At 36.8% G+C, this 19,837-nt stretch overlaps 4 protein-coding genes and 1 long non-coding RNA gene across 6 annotated transcripts; 2 read left to right on the plus strand and 3 right to left on the minus strand.

Moving 5' to 3' along the window:
• Positions 1 to 2,177, minus strand: LOC18602759 (putative F-box protein PP2-B12). Of its 2 annotated transcripts, none has more exons than XM_018118895.2 (4): positions 1,833 to 2,177; positions 1,056 to 1,174; positions 425 to 826; positions 1 to 176 (listed from the first exon to the last, which is right to left on the minus strand). In XM_018118895.2, exons 1-4 carry the CDS (start codon positions 2,097 to 2,099, stop codon positions 35 to 37), a joined length of 930 nt encoding a protein of 309 aa, XP_017974384.2. In that variant the 5' UTR covers positions 2,100 to 2,177; the 3' UTR covers positions 1 to 34. The 2 variants fall into 2 exon arrangements, with proteins under 2 accessions (XP_017974384.2, XP_007034415.3); XM_007034353.3 differs by having other exon boundaries at positions 1 to 297.
• Positions 2,178 to 8,147: 5,970 nt separating this feature from the next.
• LOC148763348 (uncharacterized) lies at positions 8,148 to 9,674 on the plus strand. The gene is made up of 2 exons (XR_016025929.1): positions 8,148 to 8,440; positions 8,516 to 9,674. It is a non-coding gene; the product is annotated as an uncharacterized LOC148763348 (long non-coding RNA).
• A 149-nt stretch (positions 9,675 to 9,823) lies between these two features.
• On the minus strand, positions 9,824 to 12,089 carry LOC18602763 (putative F-box protein PP2-B12). Its single transcript, XM_007034357.3, has 3 exons — positions 11,721 to 12,089; positions 10,738 to 10,856; positions 9,824 to 10,458 (listed from the first exon to the last, which is right to left on the minus strand). The coding sequence occupies exons 1-3, from the start codon at positions 11,988 to 11,990 to the stop codon at positions 10,050 to 10,052; spliced, it is 798 nt and encodes a 265-aa protein (XP_007034419.3). The 5' UTR covers positions 11,991 to 12,089; the 3' UTR covers positions 9,824 to 10,049.
• Positions 12,090 to 12,298: 209 nt separating this feature from the next.
• LOC18602765 (putative F-box protein PP2-B12) lies at positions 12,299 to 14,617 on the plus strand. Its single transcript, XM_007034359.3, has 3 exons — positions 12,299 to 12,675; positions 13,568 to 13,686; positions 14,026 to 14,617. The coding sequence occupies exons 1-3, from the start codon at positions 12,388 to 12,390 to the stop codon at positions 14,426 to 14,428; spliced, it is 810 nt and encodes a 269-aa protein (XP_007034421.3). The 5' UTR covers positions 12,299 to 12,387; the 3' UTR covers positions 14,429 to 14,617.
• Positions 14,618 to 16,487: 1,870 nt separating this feature from the next.
• LOC18602764 (putative F-box protein PP2-B12) lies at positions 16,488 to 18,894 on the minus strand. Its single transcript, XM_007034358.3, has 3 exons — positions 18,492 to 18,894; positions 17,479 to 17,597; positions 16,488 to 17,139 (listed from the first exon to the last, which is right to left on the minus strand). The coding sequence occupies exons 1-3, from the start codon at positions 18,777 to 18,779 to the stop codon at positions 16,737 to 16,739; spliced, it is 810 nt and encodes a 269-aa protein (XP_007034420.2). The 5' UTR covers positions 18,780 to 18,894; the 3' UTR covers positions 16,488 to 16,736.
• Positions 18,895 to 19,837: the final 943 nt, after the last annotated feature.

A 19,837-nucleotide genomic window follows, 5' to 3' on the forward strand; every position in this document is an offset into this window, starting at 1 on the left:
TTAGAATTCCAGTTCTACAGTCTGCATCATGAGTTCATGGCATTATACTCTTTCTAGTTCCATCTTCATGGTTACACCACCTTAAAGTAGTATAGGTAATTGATTTTGCAAACTTAAAAGGAAATTCCAAATGCCTACCTGGGAAAATGCTGTCAAACTTTGAGTTTTGAATAGTTCTGCAATAGAAGTGGGCAAATTGTTTGATTATCAAACTTTGATCAATACAGTGCGTGAATGAAGGCAGTCAGCCTCAGGGCAGAAGTATACACATTATAAAAACGCAAGCTTTTTTCCCCCCTACAAATAAAACACTAAAAATCAACGAATCTTGTGAAAGAATCTCAATGACTCATTTCTATGGCTAGTGTGAAGCACCCAACAGAAAGAAGAACACAAGTTAAAAGGTTCAGGCATTGCTATCTACCTATTATCTTTAGGTCTGAGCTCGATTCCTTCGATAATGAGGCCTCGCTTAGGCTGATTATCATGAACTCCCCGTAGATAAAACTCCACTCTCGTATCATCTCCACATTCATTGAAGAACTCACCCATTTCAATCTCCAGCCAGCTATCTCCCCTCTCTTTTGCTTGCTGGGGCACATTCGGTGGAGGGTCCAGGATTACACTACGCACCTTCCCTGAAGCGGTTCCTTCATTAATGATGACACGAAACTCCACCGGTGTATGCCTGAATCCATATCTGTCCCTGACAATCTTAAACACAAGGTATGCTGAATAGTTCGTTCTGTAAGATAAAGTTTTCAACTCAATCCTTCCCTTCACATCGAGCCTCCACACATTCTTGAGCTTAGGAACCTCAGAGAATCTGTCAATGTAGCCGAACATATATTGATGCCAATGATGACAAATTGACAATAAGATACTATTAACAACAGCAATAGCTAGCAACAATGCCATTCTGTAAGTATATATATTTATGGCAGACTGACAAAGTTTTGGGGCAAATGATCTTGTCTTTCCTCAACGTTGTTCCAATGGCAAACACGTTAGATTGATAACTTGAGAACATAATTAATGAACAAAAGAGAACAAACCTAGACTCCGGTAGAGGTATCCAACTCCAATAGTCAGGACAATCTGCCCATTGAATTGAAAGTGCTCTTGCTCCTAGCATATAGCATTTTTTCCCGTTCTCTTTCTCCAGTCGAAAGCTCTAAACACCACCAACATTAATTTTTTAGATAATTGCATAGAATGGAGCACAGGAACACACTACTTTTCATAAGGACTAAAGGGTATACATATGTTCCTCTGTATAACTCTTCTTAAATTTAAATTCATGAAAATTGAACCCACAGATAAGGAGCATCTTGATAGCAATTTGATTGGTTGGAAAGGAAGGATCAAGAATTATGTAGAAATCTTTCATTAATAAGTGTGGGTTTAATATACTGCTTTGATGAATCGTACGTAATTTAAAATTATAATTAATTAATTGTAATGTAATAATTATAAGAGATATGTTCCTTTATTACACCTCATAAGTGATAATAATTTTAAATATCTTTTTGCTTTTAAACAAAATCATATTCCTTCAAATTCGAACTAACTATACCTTCAATTTAATTTGCTACTATCTAGTATCTACTATATCTAATCATCAATAACCAACAAAGAACAATGAACTCATATTTAAAGTGAATTGCAGAATATATTTACATGTGTACATATAAACTTTATTGTATCAAAGATGCAAAACGACAACCAGACGTACCAAAACAATAGAAAAGAATGATGCAAAACTAGTAACATGGAGACAAGTTCCCAGCAAATTGGAGAAGGTAGATACACAGAGTTGGCTCGGGGCTCACCGTAGTACCGTCATCAAAGAGAATGGAACGATGACAGAGACTGAAATACAGATCCTTCTTTGGTAATGAAAACAATGAAGGTGATGATGATGATTTGGAAATGATTTGCTTGTAATCACAAGGCAGAAACACCAGCCATACAGCGTCAGAGTCCGCAACTGACCTCAAAGCACGAGAAACAAGGGATATTCGACAGGCATCTCGAGGGGACGTAAACGATATGATGAGAGACATGCACTCGTCCGGTAACACCTTTGTCATGTCCATGTTTTGTTCTTCTGTGATTGGAGAAGAGGCGAGACAAGGGAGAGAGATGATTGCTTTGAACTCTTCTTTTCTCCTGTATCCTGGACACGTACGTTACGTTTATTTTATTTCCTACTTAAAACAGTCGGGCACGTTTACACATATGGCATATTCAATCAATTATTCCAATGATATAACTTTTTTGCCCATGTTTTCTTTTCTTTATGAATGTAATTTTGAATTACATAATAAAATTCTTTTTTTCATTCATAATTTTTTTTGGATTATGTATTGAAAATGGATTTCATACATAATCTCACTATTTTCTGTATTTCCAAATCTGTAAATTTCGATTACATTTTAAAATATTTTTCTTGCTCATACATTTCATGCTTCTTAATATTTCCTTGGAGATAATTTTTTTGCCTATGCTTTAGGTCACGATGTTTTCTCTTTTGTGCAATTTAATTTCTATTTTAATTTAAGAAAGAAAAATTAAAATGAATTTTTCTTGAGATATTATTAATTTTATATATATATCAATTCAATTTTTAGATGTTGAAAATTTATTATTTTAATTTTTACATAAATTATATTTATTTTCTCAGAAAATATTTAGATAAATGTTTAAATTTCGGATTTTGACACTAATCCAAAGCCTAAAGAATCTCACATGAAAAAAGAACAAAAAATACTATTCTTTTATCTTCCCTAGCCCACCAAGACATGTCGACCAATATCCTCCTCGAAGAATAGCTAGGAATGGGCATAGAAGACTTGTTCCTTTTCCAATGCCTCAAGGGGTAACCTCCCAAAAAGAGAAAAATATATTATTTTATCAAATTATATTAGCCTTATTAATTTTCCAAAGAGAATATCGATTTTCAAAAGTCAAACATTAACTATTCTATAATTGATATAAACACGTACCTGAATTGAATGCCAATAAGGCAGTCATCTCTCTTGTACGTCAAGACACCCTAGGGACCAACTTAATTGCATAGCTGTTTATTTATTAATTATTATCAATATTATATGATTATAAGTAAGTTGACCTTTTAATCCTTGTTTAAATTGGTTAGTATATTATATATGTACGTTACCATTAACAAAATCCCAAAGAACTTAAAAAATTTCTCTCTTTGTTTTTTAATACTCTATTTCTCTGACCCATTTTATCCAAAATGGTTGGCAAATGACATTATCAAACGTGTGAAATACCAAGCCTGAAAATTTCTTCCACAATCCACGCCCTCAAAAAAGGCTAATAATAATGTTTGCTTGAGATGCAAAATTTCTTGCAATGAAGCAAGAAATGGTTAATGGAGGTTTGGCTTTAAACAAGACAAGATGGCGACGCAAAACGTTGTCCACATTGAAGAGGAGAGGGCATTGCAATCTATGAACTTTGCTTAGGCCTAAATTCAATTCCTTCAACAATAAGACTATGCTTACTAAACCAATTATCAATCTCCCATACACAACAATTCACGACCCCGTCTTCTTCCTTTTCATTGTAAAACTCACCCATCTCAGTCTCCATCCATCCATGTCCTCTATCTCAAGATAGTTGAGGCATTCCAACTGGGGGATCTAGGAACACTTTACGCGTCTTAGCTTCTTTCTCTTGGAATTTGACATAGAAATTTACATGGCATTGCCTAAATTCGTATCTACACTCTGCAAACTTAAATACCAAGTACGCTACGTAGGTTGTTTTAGGGGACAAGATTTTGGTCTCTATGTTTCCTTCGAAACCAATCATGGTAATGCCCACGAGTTCAGCTACTTCTGAGAATCTGTATATGCATTGTCACAACAATATAATGGTAATTGATAAGAATTACATACAAATTTAATCAAGCATCCATGTTTCAACCTGGGTTTACGGGTTAGAATCCAACATTCCTTATTTGATTCCCTACTTGGATATTGGATTCACATGCTGTTGCAGGTACAACGGTTTGAAATAACAGAGTTAAACCTGACTCAATTGGTTAATCATTCAGTTGACAGTAAGTTATCATCGATTCAATGTCTACCGATAACCCTCGTTAGTGGTAATTTTTATTTCTCACTTTTGTAAGATAGGACACATCTTTTTTTTTAAAAAAAATGCTAGCAGTTTTATTGCTGAAATGATCTCTTCTATGAGATGAACATGATATCATAGCCCAGAAGGCTTACAAAGAAGAAACTAGGATTGTAATTATCATCAAGAATTAAGAACAGGGAACAGAATAGCTATGTGTGGCCTTCTCTGTCGTGGTTTTCAAAATAGACCCTGTAGTTGGAATCATGACCCCAGCTTTAGCTAAGCCATCAGCCACTGTGTTGGCTTCTCGCATGATGTGCTTGAAGGTGATCTTTGTTGGGTATCTAAGAAAGACTTCGATAGCATTGGACAAAATTTTCATTCACCATGGCACTGAGTTATGGTCTTTGGCCCAATTTATGGCATTAGAGGAATCACTTTCAACCTCTAGATAGTGTGTGCTTTCCCATGGTGAAGAAAAGAAAAAGTTGATTCCTTCTTTGATGGCTAGGAATTCTGCATAATTAGAGTCTTCAATGCCAATAGTGAAGGAAAAAGTTCCTCTGATGAAGCCTAGATGATCTCTAAGAACTCCTTCTATACCAGCAGGTCCAGGCTTCCCTTTGATGGCTTCATCTACAGTGAGTTTGAGTGAGCTCTGTTACGGTGGTGTCCATGTGGTTTCTTTCTTGCCTTTAGTCTTTTTGCTGCTGTTTGTAAGATTTGCAGGGTCCATAAGAGACATAGAGGTGGAGATATGGTTTAGGTCCCACTTTCCTTTGCACCACAACACATGTCGAAGAAGAATAATGTTAATAATATGTTTAGCATCAAAACTTTTTCCCTTAAAAATAATCTCATTCTTGCAAAGCCAAAGAGACCAAAGGATTGCAAAAAGGAACATTTTCCATGAACTCCTCATATGGAGGTAAGGGAAGGGGTGATTAATCCATGCTTTAAAAAATGAAACAGCGTCCCCAGGAGAAACCCATTGAGTACCCCATATAGAGCAACAGGAAATCCATATATTCCAAGCAATCTTGCAATCAAAAAGCAAGTGAAATGGTGTCTCAAGTTGATTTTTGCAAGAAATGCAAGTAGCTTTGTTAGCTTCAAACAAACCCCTTTCCATCAGGATTACTTTAGTAGCCATTTTTCCTTGGAGGGCTTGCCAATAGAAAAGTTCAACCTGTGGTGGTGCATATTCAATCCATAAGTCTTTCCAAGGGTTGTTTGGGATGTGAGAGTCATTATGGTAGGCCTTGCAAAATGATGACGGAGAGTACATGCCACTGGTAGTATTTTTCCATATGACTTTGTCATTATCAGTTGAGTATGGCTGGACACTTTCTATAAGAGTGGTGAAGCTTTCCCACTGTTCTATTTCCCAATTAAATAGTTGTCTTCTTAATTTGACTTCCCAAGTCCACTTATTGTTAGTTCATGTTCTAGATTCAGCAATTGTGGCCTTTTTATCAGTAGCTAAGGCATAAATACGAGGAAATTTGACGGAAAGAGGAAGTTCATCATACCAGAAATCATTCCAAAGAGAAATGGAGTCTCCCTTTCCCAACATAAAGCCGAAGCCATTAACAACCAACTCATGGTATTTGTTGGTTGGATTAAGTGGTTTGGTGATGTAGTTCCAAAGCAGTGAAGGTTTGTGATTTTGATCAGTTGGAATTAATTGCTTTGGCTCAAGATTGTATATGACAGAGATCGCTTTACGCCAAAAATTATTGGCCTCGTTTACGTACCTCCAAAGCCACTTGTTGAGAAGTGCCCAATTTTTGAGTTCAAGGTCCATGATATCAAGTCCACCTTGGCTCTTGAATTTGCAAATGGATTTCCAATCAGCATAGTGAAGTTTCTTTTTGTCATAGTTTTCGGACCATAAGAAATTTTCTTTGAGCAGCTACAGGTTTTTTCTTAATTAGAGAAGGGACTTAAAAAATGGAGAAATAATAGAAAGGAAAGGTTGCAAGGACTGACTTGATAAGCATTAGCCTATCCCCCCATGGATAGGAGCTGTCCTTTCCATCCAGCAAGTTTAGAATTGAATTTGTCTATAATAGGCTGCCAAGTGTGAATGGCACGGGGGGTTAGCCCCTAGAGGAAGACCAAGGTCGTTAGTAGGGAGGGTTTCCACCTTACAATTAAACAAGCTTACCTAGTATTGTAGAGTGTGATCATCCATGCCAATGCCTAAAAGGTTACTTTTCGCAAAGTTAACCTTAAAGCCTGAAATTGCTTGAAAGATTCTAAGAATCCTTACAATGTTCAAGAGTTCACAACTTTGTGGATCGCAAAAAATAAGTGTGTCATCGGTGAATTGGAGTTGGTATAACATGGTATATAGGCTGCAGATTTTGATTCCCTCGAAAAGTCTCCTTGAAAGGGCTTTGTGAAGAAGGACACTAAGAGATTCTGTCACAATATTGAATAAAAAGGGTGATAAAGGGCACCCCTGCCTGAGTCCTTTCTGAGTCAAGAATTGGGAGGTTGTTGAGCCATTAATGAGGACAGAGATAAAGGCTGTAGAGATACATTGTTGGATTCATTCCCTCCATTTGCAACCAAAGCCCATCAGGTGCATAATGAAGTTGAAATAATTCCAATCAACATTGTGGAATGCCTTTTCGAAATCAGCTTTGAAAAGAATGCCACTTTTTTTTTTTTAGAAAGTCGATGAGTTCATTTGCAATCAATGTGCAATCGAGGATTTGCCCCCCTCTCACGAAGGCAAATTGATTATCTCCTACAACTAAATTGATCACATTTTTAAGTCTATTAGCGAGAACCTTTGCAAGAATCTTATAGGTGCTTCCGACAAGGCTAATTGGCTTGAAGTGAGAAAGAGATGCAGCTCCACTGATCTTTGGTATAAGAGTGATAAAGGAGGCATTGATATTTTTGTTATTCAAAGAATTCGTTGGACTAGATGAATATAAGTCCTCTCGATGTTCCAGTCGCCATTGCTACTTTGCTGGAAAAGCTCCCATTCCTCCACATGGATTGTAATAAGTTCTATTGGATGGTGTTTTTCTTGGTTTCCTAAAGGAAAATCATTTTTGGTTTTTGGGACAAAACCGGTCTTTTGACTGCCCTTTTCCTAATTCTTGATCATAATCCCCTCCCATTCCAATAGATGATATTAATAATTAATAGAAAGGGAAAAATCGTGAAGATCACTTTAAAGCAAAAAAAAAAAGGGTCCAAGCTTCTTTTTCTTTCCCTACCAGGGTCTCTGAGAAATGACTGATTGCGGTATCATGGTCTTCATCAAAGACAAGATCCAAGAATGAGCAGATGTCCATGGTGTTCTCAATCTCCTTCATGAGAGCAGAATTCTTTTGCATGATGTTGCCGTTTGAATTTGGTTGATCACTAGAGGGTTGTGTGGGCCAAACTTGCTCTTCATTGTCTTGATCAGTCCCGTGACTTATATCTGCTGGAGCCTTTCTCTTCATTTGTTTTCCCTCTTTAATTTCTTCCATCATTCCTCTTTTCTTATGGATTTACTCTCTGTTTGTACCTTGACATTTTTTCAGTTTTCTTATTTTTTTGAATTGAAAGGGAGCTCTATTCTCTTTTAATTTCCTTACTTTAACTTTGGCCTTCAACAATGCTAGGGGTGAAGTCATCATCTGATGAGAGGTCATTAGCGATTAAATCTGGTTGCTTTTCATTTTTTGATGATTTTTTAGTTTTTTTGTGAACTATGGTTTTTTCCTTTGGGTTCTATTGGAGCTAGTAGTGATATGATTTCCTTTGTTGCTAGGTTTTTTCTTTTGGTTTTCATCCAAGTTGTGTATGGGGCTTTGGGTTCTTATTTGGGTGGCCATGGGGTTGCTTGTGAGATTTTGTTGTGGATTTGGTTGATTTGATTTGTTTTGGGTCTTTGTTACGGAGCAGGCAGTTATTGGGTGATAAAGTTGGGCATATAGGCTGACGCTACTTGTTGGGCTTGTGTTATGGATTCTGGCAAATAGGTTTGCTGCGGGTTGATCACAGATCAATCCTTTGTGCTGTCAGTCATGACAGGATGACAGTTCTGATTTTTGCAGGTTGCACTGCTTGAACTATTCCGCTTAGACCTGTCCCATCCAGTTGACTTCCTATTGCTGCCATTGTACTGTTTGGAGCGATGGAAAGTGGATGCCGTTTCTTTACCGGTGCCGTAGAGCTTTGGCAGCTGTTTAACTTCCTCTTCCTTAATGGAGATTTTGTGCATGGTTTCGTTGGCTTTGAAAAGGACGAAAAGTAGGATGGTGGTGTTCCTGTCGGTTGCAATTAAGATACGAGCCACGTCCTACCTACGCTTGAAGTGAGTATCCTCATCTGTTGAGATATATGAACCCCATAATTCACCAATTTCTGTGAAAAGAGTTTCTGTCTGTAGGTTGATTGGTATGCCGTCAATATTGAGCCACACAAGCTTGTATTTTTTTTTTTTTGGGGGGGGGCGGCGGAGGCGGAGGCGTTCTTCCAGGGGATAATAGTTTCAAACCAGAGATTGAGCCAAGCTCTGTACTCCTCTGTGCAAGCTCTCATGTCTTCCATGAAACAGAAAGTGAGAAAGACGTTTTTTTCCTCACATCGACTTCACTGTGCACTGATATCCTTCCTCTGCAAAGATTTCCTGAAGGATTTGATGATGCACATAATTGAGGAGTGTTCCTACAGCGCTGCGAACAAGCCATTCAAATTCCTTTTGACAGATATCAATGTTGAAGCTGGGTTGTTGTGGTGATGATTTTGATTGCATGTTGTTCTGGAGGGCTTGGAGATATGTTCTCTCGTCTCTAGAGGAGCATGGCCATTGATGGCGGTTGATGCATGGTTGTTTAGCGTAGATATCCTTTTGTTGCTTTCTTGGCTGAGTGGTGTGATTGCGTTGAGAGCCTTTTCTTCTCTGGTCCCATCCATAGTCGGCTTTTTTGACAGTAATGAAGAAGCCGTCCAGCCTTCGACCGTTACCATAGTTGATTGCTTTCTCCATTTCATTTATCTCCTTGTATCGTACGAATGCAAAGGTAGTAGCCATGTTTTGATTCTGTCTGTTGAAGATAACAATATCCTTGACCTTGCCATAGGCTTCAAAGACTTCTTTCAGCCCTTGCCTGGTCACTCTTCCGCTCAAATTGGCGATGAAGATCGAGTGCAGGGATGAACGCCAGTCTAGATCTGTGGGTTTTTTGCATAATGTTGGCTGTGGGTTATATTGTCTTGGTGGGTAACGGAAAGTTTGGCTGTTGCTGTGATTTTGTGGCCGATTCAGAAGTGGGGCTGGGGGGTGAAAGGGGTGGCTTGGTGCGGTCAGTGGAGGGAGAAGCTGGGTTGATGGGGCTGTGGGTGGCGGGGGCTGGATGTTACTTGGTTCCAAAAGTTTTGTTCGAGACAGGGATACAATTAAATTGAAAGTCCGGAGAGCATTTTATATTTTATCTCTAGTCAGCAGGGTATTCGGACAAGAAAAGAAGGGGTAAAACAAAGCATTTCTAATTACTATATCTCAATGTTACAGCAATAATTCGTATCTTCCCTTGTCTTTGTCCCAATTACTATATAATTCTTTAGTCTGCATCATGACTCAACACGTTACATTTTCATTCTTGCTTCACCAGAGGTAGTGGATTTTGCAATCTTACAAACAGGAAATTCCAAATGCCTACCTTGGAGATCGCTGTCAAACTTTGAGAACAATTAGTTCTGCAATAGAAGTGGTCACAGATCATTTCATTATTAAACTTTGAAAAAATACAGCCCCATTGATTGTTTGGAACACAGTCTGCCTTTGGGGGCAAAACATTAACATGCAATGTGCAAGACTGCAAGCCTCTTTTTGTCCCCCCTTTAAATACAAAACACTTAAATATTCAAAATCCTGACCAAAAAGAAAGGAAAGCACAATCTAATATTGTAGGCATTGCTGTCTAGCTACCAATATCTTTAGGCCTCAGCTCAATTCCTTCAATAATGAGGCCTTCCTTACGGTAAGCAGTATTAACTTCCCATAGGATACACTCCACTGTCCCATCATCTCCACATTCATTCCAGAACTCACCCATTTCAATCTCCATCCAGCCATTTCCTCTCTCTCGAGCTTGTCGGGGCATATTTTCTGAAGGGTCTAGCAACACGTCCCGCACTTCCCCTGAAGCGCCTCCTTCGACATTGACACACAAGCTTACACTTCTGTTTCTAAACCCATATCTATACTCATCATCGAACTTAAACACAAGGTATGCTGCATAGCTTGTTCTGGAAGATAAAATTCTGGTCTTAATCTTTCCCTTGACCTCGAGCCACCAGACTATCTCGAGCTTCGCAGCTTCAGAGAACCTGTCAATATGTTGGAACGGGACAGAAAAAAGGAATTTATGCTGATGATGACAATAGGATAATTAGATAAATAATAACACACCAATCTGAAGAATGTCATCCTGTTAAGTAGTAGAATTATGCAGATTGGCATAGTTTTCTTGTAAATGACATTGTTTTGACAAGGCAGAAATTATAAGTCATGCGAACATTCTCCTTCGGATAATGCAAATTAAGAACTTAAGATGAGAACATCATTGAACAAATGAAAAAATAATAATAAGTGAGGAGAGAACAAACCTAGACTCTGGTATAGATGTCCACCCCCAATACTCAGGTTCATCTTCCCATATAATTGAAAGCGCTCTTGCTCCTAACATATAGCATTTTTTTCCAGTCTCTTTCTCCAGTTGAAAGCTCTATTCAAACACCAGCAACCTTAATTTTTCAGATAAATGCACAAAATGGAGGGGAAAACAAAACACTACTTTAAATCATTGTACAAAATATGCATGTTTTCCAATGTATAAATCAATCTTCTTAAATTTCAGTTCTTAAAAATTGTAGAAAGGCCATGACTCCTTTTGGTCCATCAAACATCCCTTAAAAAATTCTATACATAAAATTGTTCTGAAATTTGTATTTAAATTTTAATTTCCAGGACATCTTCATAGCAATTTATTATACTGGAAATGACTGATCAAGAGTCCCTAATGCTCCTGCAGCTAACTGGTGGGAATACAACTAGAGAAAAATCCTATACCCTTCAAATTTGGATTATACCTTCAAGTCGCTACCATCTCTACCTTTCTAATCACCAATTCACCTATAATAAACAATGGCAAGCATAACTTTCACATATCAAGTTTGAGAATGGATGACAATCTTAATTTATGAATTTTTTTTTTTTGTGAAAATACATGCAAATTAACAGATTAACTATTGAAATGAGCTTGCGACCTCATTGGGATGCATGTATATGTATATACTCTAACAGAGTTATGATCATGTAAGTCTTACAGTATGAAAGAACCCTCAATTCAAAAATTGAACTGGATAGCAATATATATGTTGATCATACCATTCTCTTATTTTTTACCTTTATATATATATATATATATTTATATATATAACTGTTTTTGATCTAATGGAAGACTAAAAACACATATACGTTTATAGTTTTTTGCTAGTAATTAACTACATGATGTTAAAGCTGAGAAGAGAGTACAAGTATCTTGAAGCAAGTTGGACGAGTCAACTCGGAGTAGACTTGGGGTAATTACCTTGCTACCATTTTCAAGGAGAAGGGGATGAAGGGAGAGACGAAAATAAAGATCCTTCTTTGGCAATGAAAGCAACGACGATGATGATGATGATGACCCGGAAATGATTTCCTTATAATCACAAGGCAGAAACCTCTCCCACACAGCATCAGAGTCTGCAACTGATCTCATGGCAGGAGAAACAAGGGCCGATCGACATGCGTCTCGAGGCGACGTCAATGATATGATCAGACACAAGCACTCTTCCGGTAACACCCTTGTAAAATCCATTTTTCTCCTTTATTTTTGGGGAGGAAGAGCAAAGGAGGAAAGACGGTTTCCAATTGTTCTGTCGTGTTTCCTGTACTCAGACAGCTGTGTTATTTACAATCTTAAGGAATAAGCATTCCTTTTATTTTATTATTTATTTATTTATTATTATTATTATCACTTTTAAGTACACGTAGGTCCACTGTTTTGGACGAATGCAAATCTTCTGCCCCGAATTGGTGGCCCGTTCCCTGCCCCTCTTATAAAATTATGCCATCTGTCCAACAAATGGAAGTTTATGAACGGCAGGTTAACTCCTGTTTATTTTACTGTCCCTGATATTTTCGATCATTACAGACAAAATTCTTGATTCTCTGTCTCTCACGGTTCATTTCCAATAATCCAGTAGAAACAGCAGATGGAAAGAAAAATGCAATTTACATTACCTCCCGCGTTGCCAGAAGGTTGCATAGCCAACATCCTCTCTTTTACATCACCTCTAGACGCCTGCAGGTCAGCCCTTGTTTCCCCCACTTTCAGATCAGCTGCTTCCTCTGACGCTGTCTGGGAGAGGTTTCTGCCTCCTGATTATCAGGACATCATTTCCAAGTCGTCTTTGAAGTTGTCTTCCTTGGATTCTTTGTCCAAGAAGGATCTCGTTTTCCATCTTTGTCATCATCCTGTCATCCTTAACAATGGCTCTTTGGTAAGTTAAAACCCCAATTTTCTTATCTATTTCTCAAGGTTGTTGTTTGAAGAGCATATCAGTTTCTGTTAAGCAAGAAAATTGGACTTGGGTTTAGGATATCATTATATAAATCAGGTTTAGACTTACTAGCATTGGTTAAGTGAATTGATCTAATTCGATCAAAGCATCCTTTCTTTATTTCGTACTAAATTTACTAGTGTTAAATCCTTTACTACTGTTTTCAATTGATAAGGCATGGAGGGAATTGATCCTTAAAGCTAAGTAGGTTGATAAGTTAATTATTATGCATCGATTGGTCATTTTAGATATCACGGGCTTTTCTTGAGCTCTTTAAGCAGTTTTATGCTGAATGCTAATTATAAGCAATACTCCATCCTCCTTTTGTTTTCTCCCTTGTTCTGAACCAGGAAATTTTGCTGTTTCTTTTCGATGTTTTTAATCAAGTATAATACTCTGGGTTTTATTAGCAAATTATTAATGTGACTTCTCTTCAACTTCAAGGCTGCTTCTAGTTTGAAGATGCTATCCAAGTTTGACAAGCACTTTAGATCTCCTATCTCGTTTTTCTTCTAGAATTAAATTCTCTTGTGGAATAGAGGTATTAAATCTGATAGAATACTGGAAATCCTGCATCATCCAATGACAAAGGCCTGTCTCACTTCTATTGAATTTATTGCTTTTTGAAACTATTGTATCTGACATATATACCCAAGTTAACATTTGCAGATGCTTGTTTAGCTATAATATTTGATGGAACATTTTCCCTAATAATTCACCAAAAACAGAGAAAAAAGAAATCAGAGACCTTGTGTGAAGTTATCAGTAACAATAATTTTTCTCCCTTGGTGCATGTATCAGAAATGTTTAACAAGGTTTGTTCTTTCCACAGAGCTTTACATTAGATAAATGGACTGGCAAAAAATGTTATATGTTGGGGGCAAGGGAGCTGTCAATTATTTGGGGAGATACTCGTACCTATTGGAGATGGTTATCTAGACCTGAGTCCAGGTTCTTTTCTCTCCTCCATATTCTTTGTTTTTCATTTTTACTGTAGATAATTTGTTATAATCCTAATCAGATCACTCTCTTCCAGAACAATAAGAATCGTAAGATGCCCTTACTACCTTCATAATTAAAAGGAAGCACTACAATTTTAACCTTGCACACTTAAGCTAGCAATTGTAGACCAATATTTTTGCTTCCCTGCCATCCCCTCCTTTACTGTCAAGCCTGTCCTCTTCCCTTTGTTAAGGGCCACGAACCTGTAAACCAGAATGTTTGACTAGTATTGTTGTTACTTTTATATTATGATTCTCGTAGTTTACTCTTGTTGCATTGTATTTACAGGTTTTCTGAAGTGGCTGAGCTCAAGGTTGTTTGCTGGCTTAATATCAAAGGAAAAATAGATACCAAAATCATATCCACCAAAACAACCTATGCTGCTTACTTAGTTTATAAGTTTGCCGAGGTCAGACATGGATTCAAACAAAGTCCTGTAGTTGTGCAAGTCAAATTTGAAGAAGAAGAGGGTGGTGTAACAAGTAGAGTGTTCCTAGACCCGCCCTCTGCTACACGTGAACAATCTCAACACAGAGAAAATGGGTGGATGGAGATCAAGATGGGTGAGTTCTACAATGAACAAGGAGATGATGGAACAGTGGTTTGTAGTCTATGGGAGGCTGATAATTTCAAATGCAAGCATGGCCTTATTATTGAAGGTATTGAGCTCAGGCCTAAACGCAATTTGTAAATGCCAGTGCGTCTCTCAATATAGAGAGGTAGTACGACAAATACTTATCTTTTTAAACTTGTATCAACCTCTCTCTGGCCAAATGTTTGCTCTTTTCTCTTAATGGCTTCAAAGCAAGTAATCTTTGGGGCAATCGGGGAACTGTTGTTCAAGGGTTTTGCGTATAGAAAAACAAAGCTTAGAATTTAACATGGTGGATGTAAGAGCAATGACATGAACAATATTCCCTTGTGTGCCTTATGGTATGAGCTCTTGCCAAGGTAACGGGGATATGATTTATAAAAATGATCAATTTTGAAATATTTTATAATATTTTTATGTCAATATAGATAATAAAATTTTTTTAATATTAAACTGATATTGTTAATTTTAAAAAATATAAAATCTAATTTTTATAAATTATTATATAAAGATTAAATTTAATATTTTAATAAAATATAGAGATTAATTACTTAATTTAACCTATAAAATAAAATATCGATATCGGATAGAAAAAATGAAGCCATATTTTTGCAGTTGCAGATAACCAACAGGTCCAAAATGAATGCAAATCTTCTGCCCCGAATTGGTGCCCCATTTCCTTCCCCTTTATAAGATTACGCCATCTGTCCAATGAATGGAAGTTTATTAACGTTAACTCCCTTCTTTTTTGTCTTTTCCAATGTTTTCAATCGTTACTCTCCAGTTTTTGCTCTTTACTTCTTCTTCCGTCATGGTGGAGGCTTCAGACAGTAGCAAGTTTTAGATTTCGCCTGGGTTCTTAACCGACGATGACTTGTTCACGGACAAGAGTAAAGCTAAGAACAATCTCAAGAATCCCGAAGATTTATTTTGGATTAGACCACTTGTGCATGGACAGAAAGAAAGCTAAGAACAATCCCAAGAATTCTAAAGTTCTGTTTTTTGAAAAACAATTATTGAGAGAAAGTATATACAGTGCCATTGTTTTGACAAGATGGATCACATTTTTTTGAATGTTCTCTGCTCTAACACTGTTATTGGGTTCAAATTTGCCAATATCAATGAAATGATTATTTTACAGAAAAGATTAATGTAATCATGAATAGCACAGAGCTTAAAAAATGAGGAAAAAGAAAAGAAAAAGCCGCACTTGATCATCCTCTTCATATCTGGGTCTCGAGTAACCCCATTGGTCACAATATTTGACACAGAGAGAACCAGATTGATGCAAGTAAAAGCCCCATAAGCCATACAAGGCAATTATCTTAATTTCATTACTTGAATCTGCGTATAGAATATCAAAATAAAAAATTTGGTTACACTTGGGATGAAAACAAAGACTCTGCTAGACGCCCGACATATTAAGTCATAAGCTTAAACCCCACACAAAAATCATCCCACAGACATAATATCCCTGTAATCACAAGGCAGAAACCTCTCCCACACAGCATCAGAGTCTGCAACTGGTCTCATGGCAGGAGAAACAAGGGCCGATCGACGTGCGTCTCGAGGCGACGTCAATGATATGATCAGACACAAGCACTCTTGCGGTAACACCCTTGTAAAATCCATTTTTCTCCTTTATTTTTTGGGAGGAAGAGCAAAGGAGAAAAGATGGTTTCCAACTGTTCTCTCTTCTATTCACTGTGCTCGGACAGCTGTGTTATTTACAATCTTAAGGAATAAGCATTCCTTTTATTTTATTATTTATTTATTTATTTATTATTATCACTTTAAGTACACGTAGGTCTACTGTTTTGGACCTGTTGGTTATCTGCAACTGCAAAAATGTGGCTTCATTTTTTCTATCCGATATCGATATTTTATTTTATAGGTTAAATTATGTAATTAATCTTTATATTTTATTAAAATATTGAATTTAATTTTTATATAATAATTTATAAAAATTAAATTTTTATATTTTTTAAAATTAACAATGTCAATCTAATATTAAAAATTTTCTATTATCTATATTATTTTTTTAAAAGTTAAAGAGGAATTTTTCTTTTATCTGTATTGACGTAAAAATATTATAAAATGTTGCAAAATAGATAATTTTTATAAATTATACCCCCGTTACCTTGGCAAGAGCTCATACTATAAGGCACACAAGGGAATATTGTTCATGTCAATTTTGAATTGCTCTTACATCCACCATGTTAAATTCTAAGCTTTGTTTTTCTATACGCAAAACCCTTGAACAACAGTTCCCCAATTGCCCCAAAGATTACTTGCTTTGAAGCCATTAAGAGAAAAGAGCAAACATTTGGCCTGAGCGAGGTTGATACAAGTTTAAAAGACAAGTATTTGTCGTACTACCTCTCTATATTGAGAGACGCACTGGCATTTACAAATTGCGTTTAGGCCTCAGCTCAATACCTTCAATGATAAGGCCATGCTTGCTTGTGAAATTATCAACCTCCCATAGACTACAAACCACTGTTCCATCATCTCCTTGTTCATTGTAGAACTCACCCATCTTGATCTCCATCCACCCATTTTCTCTGTGTTGAGATTGTTCACGTGTAGCGAAGGGCGGGTCTAGGAACACTATACTTGTTACGCCACCCTCTTCTTCTTCAAATTTGACTTGCATGTTTACAGGACTTCGTTTGAATCCATGTCTGAACGTGGCAAACTTATAAACTAAGTAAGCAGCATAAGTTGTTTTGGTGGATAAGGTTTTGGTATCTATTTTTCCTTTGATATCAAGCCAGCAAACAACCTTGAGCTCAGCCACTTCAGAAAACCTGTAAATACAATGCAACAAGAGTAAAATACAAGAATCACAACATTAAAGTAACAACAATACTAGTCAAACATTCTGGTTTACAGGTTCGTGGCCCTCAAGAAAGGGAAGAGGACAGGCTTGACAGTAAAGGAGGGGATGGCAGGGAAGCAAAAATATTGGTCTACAATTGCTAGCTTAAGTGTGCAAGGTTAAAATTGTTGTGCTTCCTCTTAATTATGAAGGTAGTAAGGGCATCTTACGATTCTTATTGTTCTGGAAGAGAGTGATCTGATTAGGATTATAACAAATTATCTATAGTAAAAATCAAAAACAAAGAATATGGAGGAGAGAAAAGAACCTGGACTCAGGTCTAGATAACCATCTCCAATAGGTATGAGTATCTCCCCAAATAATTGACAGCTCCCTTGCCCCCAACATATAACATTTTTTGCCAGTCCATTTATCTAATGTAAAGCTCTGTGTGGAAAGAACAAACCTTGTTAAACATTTCTGATACATGCACCAAGGGAGAAAAATTATTGTTACTGATAACTTCACACAAGGTCTCTGATTTCTTTGTTCTCTGTTTTTGGTGAATTATTAGGGAAAATGTTCCATCTAATATTATAGCTAAACAAGCATCTGCAAATGTTAACTTGGGTATACATGTCAGATACAATAGTTTCAAAAAGCAATAAATTCAATAGAAGTGAGACAGGCCTTTGTCATTGGATGATGCAGGATTTCTAGTATTCTATCAGATTTAATACCTCTATTCCACAAGAGAATTTAATTCTAGAAGAAAAACGAGATAGGAGATCTAAAGTGCTTGTCAAACTTGGATAGCATCTTCAAACTAGAAGCAGCCTTGAAGTTGAAGAGAAGTCACATTAATAATTTGCTAATAAAACCCAGAGTATTATACTTGATTAAAAACATCGAAAAGAAACAGCAAAATTTCCTGGTTCAGAACAAGGGAGAAAACAAAAGGAGGATGGAGTATTGCTTATAATTAGCATTCAGCATAAAACTGCTTAAAGAGCTCAAGAAAAGCCCGTGATATCTAAAATGACCAATCGATGCATAATAATTAACTTATCAACCTACTTAGCTTTAAGGATCAATTCCCTCCATGCCTTATCAATTGAAAACAGTAGTAAAGGATTTAACACTAGTAAATTTAGTACGAAATAAAGAAAGGATGCTTTGATCGAATTAGATCAATTCACTTAACCAATGCTAGTAAGTCTAAACCTGATTTATATAATGATATCCCAAACCCAAGTCCAATTTTCTTGCTTAACAGAAACTGATATGCTCTTCAAACAACAACCTTGAGAAATAGATAAGAAAATTGGGGTTTTAACTTACCAAAGAGCCATTGTTAAGGATGACAGGATGATGACAAAGATGGAAAAAGAGATCCTTCTTGGACAAAGAATCCAAGGAAGACAACTTCAAGGACGACTTGGAAATGATGTCCTGATAATCAGCAGGCAGAAACCTCTCCCAGACAGCGTCAGAGGAAGCAGCTGATCTGAAAGTAGGGGAAACAAGGGCTGACCTGCAGGCGTCTAGAGGTGATGTGAAAGAGAGGATGTTGGCTATGCAACCTTCTGGCAACGTGGGAGGTACTGTAAATTGCATTTTTCTTTCCATCTGCTGTTTCTACTGGATTATTGGAAATGAACCGTGAGAGACAGAGAATCAAGAATTTGGTCTGTAATAGGACTTAGGGACAAAGTCTAGGTTTCTGTAGTAAACGGGTCAGTCAATGGCAATATGGAATTATCTGACAAAGCTAGAATCTTTTGGTGTTCGTACTTTGATTCCTTTTCTTTATTCTTTTTTACTCGTCACTTTATCCACTCAACATGCATACTACACCTATAAGATTTCATGAAATGTTTAGTTTAAATACATATTTTCAATCTTAAATGGTTTTCCCTTCAAAGACATTTTTGTATCTTTCTATAAATTTTGTATTATGATTAACATTTTAAGAAAATCAACAATTAATTTAATATTTTATTTTGTACACGTAGAATGTGTTTGTGTCAGTATATGCGCACACCTGCTGCGAAGTGTTTGTGAAAGCGAGTTCAAAAAATATTTGGGCTTTCCATCGTGCGGGTGAGTTTGGGTAAGAAGATGATCAATCTGCCTGGATGGACCGTGTTTTGCGTATGGACCAACAGGAGGAGAAGATGCAAAAATTCTATTACCAACCCCTGCCTGCTGTGTTGAGTGAGACTATGCTGTTGTATTAAAAAGCTTTCCGAATTTTGGCATTGATTTGGGTACGAAGGTTAGGCATAGTCATAGCCTGAAGCTTGAAAGGATTTTCCAAGTCCCTCAGCATTCCCAACTTTTTATAAACTAGAATATAAAGATTTAATATGTTAATGATGAAGCTCCCACTCCACCCAGCCTTGCTTAAAACCCAATCAGAAGGCCAAGCATAAAGCAAGGGAGTAAAAATCGTTGCACCAAAACCCAAAAATAGAAACCAAATTGCAAACCATTCAACACATCAACAGAATTTCTTCTCCTTTCCTACTTCAACCAACTATTGAACAAACGATTCCACTTTTTTGCTTCTTTTTTCATTATTCCTTCTTTATTTTGGTTCTATCATGGAAGTCATGAAAAACATCTATTTTGCATGATAAAACAATGGCAAGCGTGGTTTAGATGTAGTAGAAGCAAAACAAAAC

This window comes from Theobroma cacao, chromosome 4, assembly GCF_053813885.1.
Source record: "Theobroma cacao isolate CCN51 chromosome 4, ASM5381388v1, whole genome shotgun sequence".
Taxonomy (NCBI): Eukaryota; Viridiplantae; Streptophyta; class Magnoliopsida; order Malvales; family Malvaceae; genus Theobroma; species Theobroma cacao.

Coding starts and splice junctions, on each gene's coding strand:
- LOC18602759 (XM_018118895.2), bottom strand. CDS start 2,099: ATGGACATGACAAAGGTGTTACCGGACGAGTGCATGTCTCTCATCATA. Junction 1,175..1,832: donor TCTTTGATGACGGTACTACG/GTGAGCCCCGAG, acceptor GGTGGTGTTTAG/AGCTTTCGACTGGAGAAAGA. Junction 827..1,055: donor ATACCTCTACCGGAGTCTAG/GTTTGTTCTCTT, acceptor CTACATTGACAG/ATTCTCTGAGGTTCCTAAGC.
- LOC18602763 (XM_007034357.3), bottom strand. CDS start 11,990: ATGGATTTTACAAGGGTGTTACCGGAAGAGTGCTTGTGTCTGATCATA. Junction 10,857..11,720: donor TCCTTGAAAATGGTAGCAAG/GTAATTACCCCA, acceptor GTGTTTGAATAG/AGCTTTCAACTGGAGAAAGA. Junction 10,459..10,737: donor ACATCTATACCAGAGTCTAG/GTTTGTTCTCTC, acceptor ACATATTGACAG/GTTCTCTGAAGCTGCGAAGC.
- LOC18602765 (XM_007034359.3), top strand. CDS start 12,388: ATGGAAAGAAAAATGCAATTTACATTACCTCCCGCGTTGCCAGAAGGT. Junction 12,676..13,567: donor TCCTTAACAATGGCTCTTTG/GTAAGTTAAAAC, acceptor TTCTTTCCACAG/AGCTTTACATTAGATAAATG. Junction 13,687..14,025: donor TTATCTAGACCTGAGTCCAG/GTTCTTTTCTCT, acceptor TTGTATTTACAG/GTTTTCTGAAGTGGCTGAGC.
- LOC18602764 (XM_007034358.3), bottom strand. CDS start 18,779: ATGGAAAGAAAAATGCAATTTACAGTACCTCCCACGTTGCCAGAAGGT. Junction 17,598..18,491: donor TCCTTAACAATGGCTCTTTG/GTAAGTTAAAAC, acceptor CTTTCCACACAG/AGCTTTACATTAGATAAATG. Junction 17,140..17,478: donor TTATCTAGACCTGAGTCCAG/GTTCTTTTCTCT, acceptor TTGTATTTACAG/GTTTTCTGAAGTGGCTGAGC.